Source organism: Diadema setosum, chromosome 1 (genome assembly GCF_964275005.1).
Source record: "Diadema setosum chromosome 1, eeDiaSeto1, whole genome shotgun sequence".
Taxonomy (NCBI): Eukaryota; Metazoa; Echinodermata; class Echinoidea; order Diadematoida; family Diadematidae; genus Diadema; species Diadema setosum.
In genome coordinates this window covers 33726238-33743663 of record NC_092685.1, presented here as the reverse complement: position 1 = coordinate 33743663, position 17426 = coordinate 33726238, and the positions used below count along the sequence as shown (strand labels likewise).

Below are 17426 nucleotides of genomic sequence, written 5' to 3'. Positions count from 1 at the left end.
TCTTCTAAGTGTACAAGTATGCATACTAGATCTAGTACGTAGTAGGCGTATCTCGTGTGTACACGCGTGTGGCCGGCAAGCTAGCTGCTGTACGTATCCAGGCAGCCACTCTTTTGTGCCATTGCATTGGCATTGATCTGTGTGCTGGTACCCTTACCAGTCATCGTTAGACTCGATTTAAACTCGAAATAAACCTCCTCCTGGGTAGGTTTAATTTAAACCGAATTTAGACCACAGCTGGACTTAGTAGAATACAAATTAAACCTGGGTTTAAACCTGGGTCTAAACTGGTGGTTTAAACCCAGGTTTAAACCCCAAAAACCCACTTTAGACCCAGGCGTGGGTTTAAACTCGGGTCTAAGTTTTTAGCAGAATACGGGCCTAGGAGTTTGCGACATATAATTAAAAAGAAAGAATGGGAGAAGCATGCACCCTCTTTAATTTTCTAAAGTCCCCCCCCCCCTCCTTCACAGAATTCCTGGATCTGCCCCTGTGTTCAGCACCCCCAAAATAAATAGAGAAAAAAATAATTCTTCAGATAAATTTAGAAAAAATTGAACTCTATATAAGTGCCCACTAATGTAGAAATAGGTTACTACATTTGCTGTTGAAATTTTCTACATTTTGTAGGCGACGTTTTCTACATTTGTGGGCGTTTCTACATATGTGGGTTCAACAACCCCCCACAAAAAAACGGACAGTGTGACCAGTAGAGTGTATTGTATACTGGGCAGCAAACCTAAGCATGACCTTTGTCCCCGCTGAGTGCAGCATCACCAAATACAACAGGAGCCTACATTTAACCATCATGCACCTGCACATAATTTCATTTACATCCACTGCAAAATGCTATCTTTATGGCACTTGCAACAAACCCACTAAAATGTAACCTTGGACGACCCTGTATGAGGCGGAACGCTGGGAGCAGCACTACTTGAAGCAATCCAGGTCCAGTGATACGGTGCAATTAACTCCACAATAAGAGGCAATAGCTTTTGAATTTGTAACGGTCACTGAAGCATTGTGCGAAGCAAAGGACAAAAAATCTTTAATGTTCACCCCCTCGTATCTCCCTTACTGTATTTTACCACCAAATTCCTCGAAACTTCACATATACAGACAACCTCGCCTAAGTCGACATAATCGGGACTGAGCAAAACATGTCGACTTATAAATGAAAATTAATTTCCCCTGTACAGAGTAAGATTTGGATCATGATGGGGACTGCTATCCAAATCTCACTCCTTTTGCCGTCGAAACATGGCTATTGTGTCTTAGCAAATGATCCTATTTTAATTCATGCATAAATCTTGCGCTGATGAACGACAACGCACAACTGCCAAATCTCTAGAGAGATTTGGAGAGAACGTAATCTTAAATCTGGGCCCGTTTCTAGAAACTTTACGTTTTAAACTTAATTTGAAAAATCAAATGCATATTCCCAACAATGCATGCAACTTCGCGTTTTAAATTAGTGCGTTGCTGAAGAGATTTGCGTTTGATTTCGTATGATTCTGTCGACATGCTTTTACAGTGACAATTGAATTAAAACATGTATGATTTTCTTCTCTGAAGTATTTCTATTGCCATACTCTGGAAAAGAATTGTTCTGACACTCCAAGTCGCAATATTACCGCTCTGTATGGCACGGTCCTGTCTAAAAAAAAAGGGAGAAAAGTCTGTTAATCCGAAAACGATATCTCATTTCGGTTCAACTAACCTTTGTAAAAAATAAACCTCATTCCATTGTCGAACTAATTCAACTTTGGACTGACATTTAAACCTTCGGCATAGGGAAGTGTAACAATTTGTTACCATTTTTTTTCATTGAAATTTCATGAAGCTGCATTGCGTTTTGGCAGTTTGAAATGTGAAATGTTGCGATGTCTTAAATTCCCCTGCTACTAAGTTGGGTCATGGCGAAAGTTCCATTTGATATTTTAATTTTGCGTACGGAATCAAATGCAAGTCTTTTCAATTACGTACTTGCGTTGATTTTTAGAGATGCGTTTAAACGCAGTTTCTAGTTTCATACAAAAACACTGCAAGTCTCTTCTGCAACGCTCTTCCATTTAAATACAGCGTTGTGTGGGATTTGATGGACGTGCAGTTGATTTTTAGAGTTGCGTTTAAACACAATTGAGTTTTCTAGTTTCGTATGATTATCAAACAAAAGTCTTTTCAGCAACGCACTTGAGTTTAAATGCAAAGTTGCGTGTGATTTGACAGACCTTCATTTAATGTTTTGAGTTGCGTTTAAACTAAAAGTTTCTAGAAACGGGCCCAGGTTTCTAATCCCGCTTTGAAATAATTAACGTTAGAAATTTCGGATTTACAAAAAGGCCTATTTCACTTTCCGATAATGAATATCTGCTACGACCTAGGTGTACAAAATTTGTGTGTTTTGCGAATAACGAATCTTCAGAATAACTATGGAACCTCTTGCATTTTCAGATAAAAAAAATTACCCGTAACAAACATATTCATGCAAGCTCCATGAACAAATGATGACCATGCAGAGAGGATGTGTGATATAAGTAGGCTTATATTTGACAAAATTGCATACATTACTGTCATCACACAAAATATGTTTTTGACTTAACATCCCCCGGAACAACGCATGTAATATTAAGCAAAACAAAAAGCAAGAAAAAAATTTGTTCAAGAACAATTTCCCGCTGCACCCTCATTGGATCATGCAGCTTTAGCTCCACATTTGCACCGTAAGTTGCATCACGCTGATATACCTGCACCAAACAATACACACAGACACAGACACTCAGAAAGAGAGGAGAGAGAAAGGGGGAGAAAGTGAACTACCAAGGGTACTAGTACTCAAGTGTAAATGAATGCATGCCCTTTATATTCGGTCATACTAGACAACGGATGCATGGTGCAAATGGTGCTGTGCCAACACTAGCGAATTAGCGATTTAAATAGTAATGCTGCGAATCGGAGAGGGATAACAATTCTCTTTCAGAGTATGGCGATAAGAATTTGGATGAAAAATTACATCGACTTAGGCGAGGGAATTAACAAGTATTTCAGATCAGTTGGCACTGAAAATCATGTTGACTTTTGCGAGTTGTCGACTTTTAAATGTCGACTAAGATGAGGAAATTTTCAAGGAATAACAAAGGCAAAAATCGGGACTTTTCTACTGTGTCGACTAAGCGAGTTGTTGACTTATGCAATGTCGACTTTAAGGTTTACTGTATATCTAATATGGATATGTCATCCTCAATATGAATTTGGGGCGAAAATGCTGATGTATCTTTCAAGATGAAAGAAATAAAGTCAATCTTCTGTCTCATGAAGCAAGGTAAACACGAAAAATGATTACGACATTTCAGCCGCAAAATCTGCTTGCCTTCGTCTGGCAAAGTAGACCAAGCACTGCAATGCATGCCTATTTATAGTGCTAGTGAGGGAAACATTGTGCTCGAGGGCACGCCATTGTTCCACTTCGCTGGAGTGTAAGCTGCGCTTTTATTGGATGATGGAATAATGGTCAGCCAATCATTGATGTTCCCGCTGGCGGGGGTAGCTAGTTACTGTTCTTTGTCACATGTTAAGGTTGTGGTGGGAAGTACCAAAATATGCGGATGTTGTAGCGAGGAAATAATATGTTAACAAAGACAGTGTAAACTAGACGGGCCGTCAAAGGCGGCAGACCCACGCCCAGACTTAGCGGCGTTACAGAGTAGTTGCAATAATGCCTCTACATGAACAAAGTTCAGCTGCTCGCTTCATCATCTTGCTCTTAATTTTTGGAAGACTCCTCTGCCATTTCATGTACCAAATCATTATTTTTGTAAGACACAAAGACCCAAACTGCATTTACACAAGTAATGTTTCTGTCTGGTTAATTGTTTTTGTTCAAGAACAGCAAAATTGCCAAAGTTTGAACTTACGTCACTTCCAGCAAAACAATCTACAATGAAAAAGAGTGTGAAGCGGTGATCTTGACATAGGGTAAGACCCCCAGTATTCAGTCATTTAAGCTTTTCTGTAATTTTTTAAAAACTAAAATAATACATACACACATCATATCTACAGCAATGTATGTGCAATATGTCAAATTTCTTTAATCTCAATTTTAATTTCATTAAATATTTCATGGAATTTCACAAAATCCAAAAATATATTACCTTGAAAATTCCCCAGAATACGGTCACCGCGATCAGAATTCTGTCAGGCAATATGCGTGTTCAAAGTCAATGCATGTACAAGGCCGCTGAAAAATACACCGCGCACTAGAATTACATTGCACTTGTTGGCGCAAAAAAGAAATGGGAAAATGTTCTGAGTGGTCACACCATCACACTATACTATGGGGTCAAAACTAGAAGGTCACACAGAATTTGCAGGGGTCAACTGATTATCACTAAAATCTAATCAATTCTTTCCTGTCACGATCCAAACATTCCCTGAACATTTGGTGCAAATCCGTTCACCTGTTCTCTTGTTATCTTGTACACAAAAAAACAAACATACAGAGCCCTTTACATAACCACCTGCCGATTTCATCAGCGTGGGTAACAAAGGTATGATGCAGCGATGTGGCAGCACTGAATTCAGCCTGTACGGGGGATGAGTGGGCTGCCTTCCCGTCCCCGTCGGCTGCGATGGGGAGAGTTTGGCGGCGGATGACAGGCAACCATTCATCCAGAATATCAATTTCCCTGTCCCTGTTAATGTTGTTAGGGTCCAAACAGATCTGAATCGCTTCTTTTACGCATCACGCTTACCAATGTTTGTCAATGGGGGTCTCGCGCTCACTTGAGTATCGCAAGTTCACCTTCCATGCATTCTTGCAGACTCTTACCCGAGAACATTGGAAACTTGGAGAAGGGGCAGCTTTGAGAGCTGGGGGCATGGCGTCCATTTGCATATTCCATCACACTGATAAAAATACCTGCCAAGTACATAGTGCTTTAAAAAAGGTTGGACTATGCAGTTTAGGGAAAAAAAAAACAACCAACCAAACAAAGTTCTATCATTCTAGAGAAGAATATTGAACATTCCTTAATTAAGGAGGTTTGGGTCCAATGAAAGGCATGGTGCCCATTCAAACACTTTGAGATCCTATCCCCCTCGGAATGCTACTTCCCAAGTTTGCTGTTTGCAGCAAGAAGATGAAAATGTACAACTTAGGTCCACATTTGGATCCCCCCTGACTCTAAAGGGGGGGGGGGGGGGGGGGAGGGCAGCCCTGGATCTGCAATGAACAAACTTGGAACTAAAGTCATCAATGTACAAACTCATGGTATTAACTTTGCTTTATCACTTCTGGTTCTAGAGAAGACGATTTGTAAATATTCCTTAATGCTGGGGGGGGGGGGGGGAGAGGATTGGGCCCCCTAGGGGCCCCCAAGGGGAGCATGGTGCCCAGTTGAACAAATTGAGATGCTAAACCCCTAGCATGTTACCTGTCAAGTTTGGTAACGCACAATGCACGACGGACGCCGAATGCCGGACAAAGAGCAATCGCAATAGCTCACTTGAGCATTTGGCCAGACCGTAGCCTGACAAAGAGTGAGAGAGAAAGAGGGAGGGAGAAGGGGGAAATAGGAAGAGAACTGAAAGATACAATAGGGGTATAGTTGTAATATAAAGTAATAAAAGCTTGGCCAAGGAGTAATGTTTACTGAAACTAGAAATGTCGCTACAGCGACTGGTTATACCCCCGCCAAACAACATTTCATAAGCTTTGGTCAAAAACTGAGGAAGTAGTTAAATCCGCAAGATCTTTCCTTGATCTTCTGCCATTAATATGCCGTTACCATGGCAACGTACTTTCGGGTACTGGCGAAAAATGCGTCTTGCACATCTACAACCAAAGGCACACATCTGTACCAAGTTTCATGGAAATTGGGCAAAAACTGAGGAAGTAGTTTGCAACACAAAATTTTCCATCATTTTGGCTCATAATATGTGAGCTGTTACCATGGCAACATACTTTTTGTCACTGTCAAGAAATGTGTCATGCTGACCTATATCCTAAGACAAACATTCAATATGAATTCCATGAGAATTGGAAGAACACTGATGAAGCAGTTTTGCCATGAAGCATTTTGCCCTATATTCTACCAATAACATGCCGTTACCATGGCAACACACTTTTTGCCACTGCGGAAATATGTGTCTTGCACATTAACATATTCAGATGAACATCTGTACCTAATTTCATAAAAATTGATCAAAAACTGTGGGAGGAGTTCGCGACGCAAGATTTGTACCCATTTTTGCCCATAATATGCCGTTACCATGGCAACGTACTTTTGGGTACTGTCAAAAAATACGTCTTGCACATCTACAACCCAAGGCACACATCTGTGCCAAGTTTTATGGGAATCGGTTGAAAACTGAGGAAGTAGTTCGCGACGCAAGATTTGCAACGGACCGCCCGCCCGACCGACCGCCCGACCGTCCACTGATTCCTATATACCCCCTTCAAACTTCGTTTGGCGGGGGTATAATAAATGCACCAGGTCAATGCCCTCTAGTCCATCAGGCTGTGTTGATGTGGCAACTTACGAAGAGTATAAAGTTCTTTCAATTTCCAGATACATGTGTCATGAGCACTGTTGCATTAAAAAAAAATCCAAGCTACAACACTAAATCACAAATGCTTAATATTATCTTCACTCATTTGTTGGAATGTGAATTGGTTGCTATGTGAGACTGTATTTAAGCAACCACACTGACCTTGGGGCAAAATATCTTGGGCTTTTCTGTTAGTGGGAACATGTGGTGCAACTTTAAAGAAAATTGGAGGGGGTTGGGTGACAAGCATTGGATGATTTGACATGGATTGACCCCAATGTGAGATCTTAGAAAAAATGTAATGAGAAGGTCCCAGTCATTGAGGAATCAATCATTTTGAATAATACACAGTTAATATCTTTATTTAGAATAATCAATTCCTTGATTCTTTCTTTTACAGACACAGTTCAGGTATCAACATGTATGGATGGGATGTATTTATAAATTGAATTAGTTTTTGCAATTTTCAGCACTGCTGATGATGATATCAAAGCAGGAAAGCATGTTGAAAATATTTCTGTGACACCTTGACAGAAATACACTGTAGGTGCATGAATCAATTAATGAGCGATGAACGTCCATTTGTAGTAGGTCAATGATGGTAAAAGTAACCATGTTACCAAATTCACCATTTACATCTATAAAAATAATAACAGGAAGATCTTGAAATCAGAGAGAGTTGATGTCACATAAACGCTAACACTGTGTAAAAGCCATTGTAGTTGTAGCTCACTGTGCTCAGGCCATAAGACTAAAGAGAGAACACCAAACAAATTACAACTTATATTTTTTAGATATTGGGTTATGGGGTTCTTGTATTAAAGGAAACCAAAACCCCAAGGGAAATGTGGATTGAGTGAAAGCGGCAACATGAGTAGAACACATCAGTGAAAGCTTGAGGAAAATCAGACAATTGATGCAAAAGTTATGAATTTTTAAAGTTTTGGTGTTGGAACCACTGGATGAAGAGACTACTAGAAGATGAATGTGTAAAAAGTTTACGCATGGCACCTGACACATGACGGAGGCTGGAGGATGAGTGTTGAACGCAATAGCTAACTTCACCCTTCTGCTCAGGTAAGCTAAAAAATATGTTCACACACAAGCTTTTCTCCCTTCTTTGAAATGATTTTTCAGGCAAAATCACAGTTTTTCTGTGTTTTTCTTGGTATGCATGAACACATAGAAATAGGAACTGATATCTTTCAATATAAGTGAAGGATTACACTAGAGTGGATAGCTTTGTCACGCAAATGTTAAAATGCCAATTGAAAAAGGAAAACGTCTACCTTGTGAACACGTTTGTTGACTAAGCTGAGAGGCATTGTCAATGAAACCATCCAGGGAATCATCTAGATGGTTTCCTTCATCCTCATCAGATGAACAGTCTGCATCATCAGACACCTCAGCCTCATCATCCAAAAACCCTGCCACCCTCTTGCAGGGCCTGCTATTCTTCTGCAAGGAGAAATCAAACAAGACAGGAAATTCACCTCTGAGATGAGTTTTAATAGGTGATACGCAGGGGGGAAAGGGGGTTCAGATATTGGTTGCATGTGATTGCCACCCTTGATGAGGGGATTGTTACTAATCAAAGCAGTATATCAAGAAGTGTATGCTAGTATTAGGATAAAAATAATCACACCCTAATAACTGATACCTGGACTCGATTCAATGACCAAGCAGTCTATGGACTCAAAGTTATATTGAGATATGTTTGTGTAGTCAGTTTCTATATGCATACAAAATCTAGGCAGGTTTGGACAAATGGTTTCCAAGATGCAAAATAGAGGAATATCACATGTATGTGGATGTGGAAGTAAGTCAACGATACAAGCTCGGCTACTGAATATTCAGCAAGAGATCTTTACCACAAACATTATCAAGCATGACACAAAGTGTCTAATGGGTCATCTTGACTTTCTAATAGGCTGTTTGATATGAATGTTGGCCATCTTGGTTATAAAAGTGTGATCACCTGATTGTATTATGTAATCAGCAAACAATGATACATGGCCATCTTGGTTACGCAAATTAGGGTCATGTGTCAGCTTGTACTAAATACCTCCGCCAAGGGAGGAGATTATGTTTTCGTTATCGTTGATTTGTTTGTTTGTTTGTCCCTGTGCAAAATAACTCAAAAAGTACCACTTCGTGGCGGAGGCATAAAAAAGAGCAAATATGTCCTGCTAGGCTCAAACTCTAGCCCACACCTCTCCATGAATGAAACTTAAGAAATATCAGCTAATATTTGATGTGAAAGAATAAGAATAAAAATAAGGACGATTTTGACAAACTCTGTGTGTGATACACTCAAAGTGCATTGCTGAACAAGCATTGGCTACTGTCCAGAATAAACAGTACTGTTACTCCAGACCCGGTGGTAGCAGAGAAGTCTGTCTAAAACTTTGTCCTACACCATCTATTACCACTAAGTTACAGTTCCTATCCACTGCCATTGTCTATTGTCCACTGTGAATGAAGGAAAAAATATGCAACACTGCATGTTAATGGACATGATTATTGGGTTCACAGAGGATGGAACAGTGCTATGACTGTAAGTGTATGAGAATAAATCAAGAGCAGAATGTGAACAATTCTCTTTCTATTTTCTGTCCTTTGCTGACATTCAACGAAAAATTTACATTCATTGTAACTTGATGGCTAGCAACGTATAGTACTGTAAAAGTGGTTTCTTTCGCGTACAGATACTTTCGCGGTTTCCATCGGTGCCGACTTTCTTGCGTGTGTTTAAATTCGCGGTCGGCAAAATCTGTGAATTCACAGTCAGCAAAAACTGTTTTATTTTGCACATGAGAACCCAAACTATAATCCAATTATTTGTTTATTTATTTAATAGAAATTAAAATTAAATGCAGGCTTACCTGAAATCCCGTCTCTCGAGTACTTTATAACATGCTTGTACCTACATTGCGCGGTATCGCTGTGTGTGTTGACCATCAGTACACTCAATGCGCGGAATTCAAAACATTTCCTTGCGTGGTTAATTTTGCGTGACTTTTCAAAACATTTTCGCGTGATGTTAAATTCGCGGTTCAACCTCAAAGCACGAAAAGAGTGAAAATAAAACCACTGCGAAAGAAACCACTTTTACAGTATACAAATATTCTGAATATTACATGAGTGTGCAAGTTTTCTATATAACCATTCTATTCATCAGCGTGAAGTGAAGTTGGAATGGAACAGTTTAACTTGTGCTGAATGTATTATTTTGAACTGTTGCACAAGTGATAAAACATTGAATATTTGTTTTATACAACACACAATATAGGCCTGGTCAAGACCAAAATAGATTTAATGTTAAGCCCATCTTGGAGGAGGACTAACAATTTGGCTGATATCTAAATTTTAGATCTGGCTCTAGGTCTTGCTAGCAGCGCAAACAGGTGCACGTATGTATCAATGCTTTACAATACATAGTCCAGTGTGTCCTAGGATCGATTGCAGTGTGTCCTAGGATCGACTGTGCGCTTAAAAACATTGTATTAAGCGCATTACAAATGTAATTGTATTATTATTATTATTATTGCACGGCTGGCTCGATAGATTTATCGTTCAATAGAGGTCTCTTGCACTGCCATTAAGAGTGAATGTGGGATAGCTGATTCTTCTGAATGTCATGTGACCTGCATTTATCAAATCAGATGGCAAGGATCTATAAGACAAACTTACACAACAATTTGCAGCATATTGTACAATGCAGTCTCAGAGCCTTAGTCTGTGTCAGTGACATGTATAGAGAAGTACTTACCTTCTTTGGGCTTTCATGTGTGGCTGTCTTCATCTGAAACCTTTGTCTTAGCGATGCATCTGGCGGCTTGTATGGTGTCCCTCTTCCACTGTTCAGTGCAGGGGATTGCTTATGAGTGGTAGACACTGTGAGACAATGAACATAAATAATTTCCCTGATGTCCTGCATTAACACTTCGACTGATGCTAACAACATGATAATGTAACATTCTTACAATTCATTATCAGGAACTTTCACTTCTTTGTGAACACATTGGGGAATCAACAAACACTGAAATGTCACCAGCGACTGGTATGCCTCCATTATGACGCATTATTTTCCCAACAGGTCTACAGTAGCCTACTTTTATGATCAGTAAGAAATTGAAATGACAGGTTCGGAATTTTGATAGTACATGTACAACATGAAAACGTGTTGAGTAGTTATGAAATGGTGCACATTCCTTTAACCAAATTTCATTGACTTTTGACCTTTGACCTCCATGGTCCACAACTTTCTTCAAATAACTACCTGGTATTATACGAAAAGTTTGATTGCAAAATGGGTGGCCCAATGAGGAAGTGCAATTTGGAAACATTTGAATCACATGGTAAGTCCACTATCAGAGCAAAACAAAACCTTTGCAGTGATACCTTACTTGTTACATTTTGTAAAGCAATATTCTGGAAGTAATGATGAAAAAAATTCAATATTTTCTCTTTTTTTTTGCACATTTAATCCTAAAATATCAATCTCACAAAATGGGGGAGGGGGGACTCATTTTGAGATCAAACTTCTACACCAGTTTTCATGACAATGCTTTGAGATATTTTTAAAATTTTGGGGAAAAACAGTTGAATTTTAGCTTTTTCACTTGATCTCATGGCTCAAATCTCTCTGTACAGAACCATTGTGCAATAATGCATGTATACATACCAAGCATAATGCAGTATGTATACAGTTTAGTATGTTACAGTACATTGAGTAATTTCCAAAGTATGGCAGTAACAGTGTAATTTCAGCATTTCAGCATCACATAGTGTAAATCTCGCTCTTTAACCTTACCTATGACCCTTGGTGTTTGACCCCATGACCCAAAACCTCCCACAAGGATCACTTTCAGGCAATACATGTACATATAATTAGTTTCACTACAGCTGTATATCGCTCCTTGAGCCATTTCCGAGATGTAGACAAAAAAGTTAATTTTTACCATTTTCAATTGACCTTCAAAGTTTTACCCAGTGGCCAAATATTTTCCCCAGAGAATCTTAACCTGCTAAAATACATGCAAAATTGTACACAATAAGTTTCACAAAAATATCTTCAGGTATTGCAGAGATACAAAGGAATTGGGGAAAATTTTAAATTACTGACTTTTATCTATGACCTTAAACCTCGAGCACATGTACCAAAAAATTGATGGGAGTGAGCTTCCTCTACTCATACATATATACGGCAAGTTTCATTAGGATACCTCAAAATTCCTTTGTTACATTGTCTACAAAATTTATTCCAGACAGATGGATGGACAACCCAAAAAAGAAGGAAATATGAGGCCAAATGGTGCTTAATTCTGAAGAAACTGGAAGACACATTTCTGTTTCTACAGCTGACACATGATGGCCTCTTGACTTTTTGAGGAACAAAGGTTGTACAGTCAGAAAGGAACGGAAAGCAAGATAGGTCATCAGAGAGAACAAAAGTATTACATGAAGATTAGGTGCCAGAGGCTGAACATTGTCTTGCTGTCACTGGTGTCAGCCCAATGATTTTTCATGTTATTACTGTATTTTGGGTGTGCTGAATCCAAATCTGGATGATGCAACTCTTGTATCCTTGAGGGTTTTAAGATATTCAAGATGGCCACCAATATGACCACCAAAAACTGAAATTCCTATGTATTTCAATCTGAATAGTGAAACATTTGAAACAATTGGTGGTTTCATCCTATTTTGAGGGTGGTGAATCCAAATAAGCATGATGCAACTGTTGCATCCCTGAGAGTTCTGAGATATTCAATAAAAATGGCCACCAAAGGGCCCCAAAATGGAAATTCCAGTGTAGTATGTTCTTTCTAAATGGGGAAAATTGAAAATAACTGGTGCTTATATACTATCCTATTTCAAGGGTGCTGAATCTGAATCTGCATAATGCAACTTTTGAATCCTTAAGACTTTTAAGATATTCAAGACTGCTGCCGAAACGCCCATTAAACAAGAGACCAGGGGGTTTCGTGCTCACCTGAATATTGCAAGTTCACCTTTCACGCAGTCACTCATCTAAATTACACACAGCTCTAATCAAATTTGACCAGGCATTCTCCAGTAGAAGATGAACATGTACAATAGTAAAATGAGGGCCCAAATTTGGACCCCCCCAGCTCCAAGGGGGGGGGGGGGGGCACACATTGATCCACCATGAACAAACTTGAAACTACAGTCATCAATGTACTTATTGATAGTAATAATTTTAGCTCTATCACTTCTGGTTCTAGAGAAGAAGATCCTGTAAAGGATTCCTTCATTTTCTTTCTTTCTTTTTTTTTTTTTTTTTTTTTTTTTTTGGGGGGGGGGGTTCAAGAAGAAAATGAAAATATACAATTTAGGCCCCCATTTGGACCCCCCCCCCACCAAGAAGGGCACCCTTGACTCTGCCATGAACAAACTTGAAACTACAGTCGTTTATGTACTACCTCATAGTATTAACTTAGGTCTATCACTTCTGGCTCTAGAGAAGAAGATTTTTAAAGGAGAAGCCGGACGATTTTGAATAAATTTCACCATAATCTACATAAATCAAGGACCACAATGACTAAGTTTCATTGAAAAATACCCTCCCAATTCATCACAATCGATTTTTTAGCATCACTAATTTTGAATCGTAACTGTTCCAATTTCTGTACGCCGGCGAGAAAGATCATGTGACGGCGTGACGTATTAGCCCCACACTGCTTTTTGTTTGGAGCGTCAGCTGGCTCGGGGAGCCCTGCTTGAGCAACGGCGATACGGGCCGAGCAAGCAGGAGCGTTCTGCGTGGTTCTGGCCACGCAGCGGATGCATGCGACATGATCTATTGCTTCACTTCGAAAATGCCGATGTCATACCTGCCAACATTTCAAGATGAAATATCTTACTCGTTGATTGCAAAAATCTTATTTTATATGCAAACTGAAGTTAAAAATCTTACTTTCGGTCAAATCTTCAGAAAATACACATGAAAGGTATATCTAAATATCTTTAAAAAATCTGATTTCTCTGACAGAAAATCTGATTTTGCTATTTCTAACGTAAAAAATCTTACTGAATCTGATAAAATCTTACTAGTTGGCAAGTATGCGATGTGTGAAGCGTTTGGGTGTTTTAATAAACCGGGCGATGGTCAGAAGAAGAGTTTTTTTGCCATTCCGAACCCAGAAAATGAGCGGGAAAGGTGTGCAAGATGGCTCTCCAATATATTAATTGACAAGTTTGTCGTCAAAACTTACAAATACTACTCGATGCAGCCATGTCATACTCCCCATCGCGATCGGTGGCGTAACTGCAACCAGCAGCCGGCCATACGCATAGCGTAATGGGGCTGTGCACTGTAGCATTCAGGATCATGATAAGGTAGTATCGCGGATAATATCAACTTAACCCTAACTAGGCCGGGCTATTTAGGAAGATCATAGAGCCGGGGGGGGGGGGGCCTCCCCGGCCCCCCCTCCAGATCTCGGCCGTCGACCGCACGATCGCGACGAAAATTGGCACACACATTGCCTATGATGTAATCTAAAGTACCATGAAGTTAAATTTAAAAAAAATAATCATTTATGCTATATTATGCTAATTTATGCGTGATGATGCATGAAATCAGACAATTTGGTATAAATCACTAAATAAAGCTCAAAATGGGCACATTTTTTGTGTAAATATTCTTTATAGTGTCCTGAGCAAGTATAAGAGAAAAAAATTGTGCCATCAGAAAAAATTTCTGAAGTATTTTATTGTTTTTTAAATTTCTTATGTATTTCTTTGTTTTTTTGACTTTATGTTTTTCATTGTTTTTTCGATGAAACTTGTTTGCGACATTGTTCCGAACAAGAAAATATATTAATAATTGATTTTAATCAATAAAACCCCCAAATAATCATGCTTTTGTGAAATTTGCCTGTAAGCACAGTTTGCATTGAAATTGTACACAAATTCACGTTTTTGAGCAATTTTTGGTCTGACATGCACATACATATTTATGCGCAACTTCGAAACCGCGCGCCCGGGCATCGCAAATTTGGTGTCAAAAGATGCGGGAGACTTGAAAGAAAAAAGTCATGAAACGTCGTGGCGATAGCTTTTCGCGTTAGCGATACATCGCGCGGAACGTCGAGGGGGGGGGGCCTCGGAGGCCCCCCCCCCCAGCCTAGTTAGGGTTAAAATCGAAAAATTTCTTTAATTTGAAGACTTACCAGTGAAGTTAAAGTATTGACAACAGGCTTCGGGCAACGTTTGGTTCTGCCGATAGTCCTTTTCTGTTCGAATTAATGACTTCATGTGACTCGGTTGAGAGAAACCTGGGAGAGCTACACTGAACTGACGGCCAGCTCACGCATAACCGGAGATGTGTGCGCAAAGAGACGTCTCTTTGTGTGTGCGCCTGTGCTGGCCGTCAATAATTCAGTGTAGCGGTAGCGCCAACTAGGCAGACCTCGGCAGGCATGCAGATACCGTGCCGGAGTCAGCAGTGCAATGGGAGATCGATGCGTAGCTGGGCTGCGCTCGCAGTGCTCTGCTGAGGAAAGCGAGTCTGTGACGTCACGCGCAATGCATACTGGGACAGTAAGTACGAAGGGCTGCTCGCGACGGATTCGAACATGAAGAATTACCTTATTTTAAAAAAAAATCATAGTAAATGTATCTGATGGTCTTTTCTCATCGGGAAAAGGGTAATAGGTTCATGAAATATTGTTCTTTACACGGGAAACGGCTGATAATCATCCGGACTTCCCCTTTAAAGATTCCTTACTTTTGGGGGTTGGGCCCCCTGGGTGGGGCATGGTGCCCATTTTAGCAAATTGAGATCCTAACGCCCTAGAGATGCTACCTGCCAATTTTGGTGAAAATTCATCATGAGGTTTTCAAGAAGAAGATGAGAATGTAAAAAGTTAACGCACGACGCACGCTGGACGCCTGACAATGCATGAATACACACCAGATGAAGAATGATCGCAATAGCTCAATTGAGCCTTTGGCTCAGGCGAGCTAAAAATGGACATTCATTTCTATTTCCTTCTAAATTGTGAAAACTTGAGAATATTTGATGGTTTTACCCTTATTTTGAGGGTGCTAAACCTGAATCTGGCTGATGCAACTCTTGCATTCTTTAGGGCTTAAGAGTTATTCAAGATGACTGCCAAAATGGCTGCTAAAATTTGAAATTCAAATATGAATGTTTCCTAATAAATGATTAAAAAATTGGAAATAAATTGATGGTCTTATCCTTTTTCTCCCATCTATGTTTCTTTTCATTTTCGGGCAATGGGTGGCTGCATCCGGAGGATACAGCACGGGTTAAAAGATAAACAATAGGTAAGATATTCCTAGTAGTATATTTCTGTTTTTGGCAGCCATTTTGGTGGCCATCTTGAACATCTCAAAACCCTCAAGGATACAAGAGTTGCATCATGCAGATTCAGATTCAGCACTCCTGATACAGGGTATAATCGTAAGGCCCCAATCTCACTAGGAAGGCGACCATGGCCACCATGGCGATCTGTGACGATTCAACATATCGTGGGGCGATCGCCGTCTGTCTCCTTTTTTGGCCTCCGAGGCGATTACACTATGGTTTCTCTACGCTCAACCTGCGCTGTAGGTGATCACGCCACGATGATAATACGACTCTGCCATGTTGTTGCCACATTTCCAGGCAGACAAGATGCGCTGCTTCTGCGATCAAACCGGCTGTATTGTGACATTTGTACGCTTATCAAGACCTCGTTACAACAGTGATACGATTGGAGCGACAGTGATACGTTTACGCCAGGCACATGCTATGATCTCAAGCGATTGGGGTATAAAATGGGTTTCAAGATTGAATTTCTTCAGTCAGTGTCAAACCAACATGGTTATGCATTATTATGGTTCCATCCTTACTTCTTAGCATTCTAGAACACACCAGTCAGAACCTGATGTGAAATTGCATTTAGGTAAGTCATCAATTCAATTAAAAGGGTAAAATATGTATAATATTAAAGAACCGGCTTACGAGTAAACTATCGTATCCTATCGTATCGTATCCTACAATGATACAATTTTATGAAGATATATTTGAAAAGATTACAACTTAATTTACTTTCATTGACTTGCAATAGTATATGACACACAAACAATTTGATAAACAAAGTAGATTCGTACTAAGTGTATGTGGAAAAATTAATTTTATATGCTTTTCTCCATGTCAACCTTCCAGGTCTGGTGCATCACTTTCTTTCGTTCATGGTTGGTTCCTGTTTTGTAATACTGTAAATGTGGTAATTTTCATTGGCGATGGGGGCTGCTTTTGATGCACCTGAGTTATGCTTTACGCGTTGCTACCCCGTCAGACCTACGAATGTGGCGCTTTAAATGCGCTCGTAAGGTGATTGTGATACGCTCTAAAACCACGGCGACCTCGCTACGGAAGTTTTGGACATGTCCAAAACTTCTGTAGCGAGGTCGCCGACCATGGCGATGGTGGCGACCCTCCGCGCTTCTGAACTGCTCAAGATACGATGAAGAAGATTTAAAGCAATCAAGTCACAATCCCCTGCGCTTTGTCGATTTTTGATGATCATAGCGGAATCGCCGTCTAGTGAGATGGGGGTATAAAAAAGCATTGGGAAGACAGCAAAACAAAGTGAACCCTAAAATCTGACTTTGAAACCCAGATTAAAGAGCAAATTGATAAAAAAAAAATCATAATTTCACATGACTGTTTTCATCTTTACAAAATTCTAAGACTACACACAAGACCCTAAGACTACTGTTGACTGAGGTTCAAACCCAATTTAAACCCATTCATGGTTTAGCTAAACGTATAGTTTAAGTTTGTATTTTGGTAGGGAGCTTTTGTAAAACTGAAGTCTATTTTCGGGTTTAAATAAAAT

General features: G+C 39.8%; 1 protein-coding gene across 3 annotated transcripts in view; it reads right to left on the bottom strand.

The window, feature by feature from the left end:
• Nucleotides 1–17426, bottom strand: part of LOC140235642 (Fanconi anemia group M protein homolog) — a 387390-nt gene that overhangs the window by 174612 nt on the left and 195352 nt on the right. For all 3 annotated transcript variants that reach the window (XM_072315655.1, XM_072315669.1, XM_072315661.1), the window contains exons 16-17: nucleotides 10322–10446; nucleotides 7839–8007 (exon numbers count right to left, since the gene is read on the bottom strand). In XM_072315655.1, the coding sequence (XP_072171756.1) occupies nucleotides 7839–8007; nucleotides 10322–10446 (294 nt within the window). The remainder of the gene's footprint in view (nucleotides 1–7838; nucleotides 8008–10321; nucleotides 10447–17426) is intronic.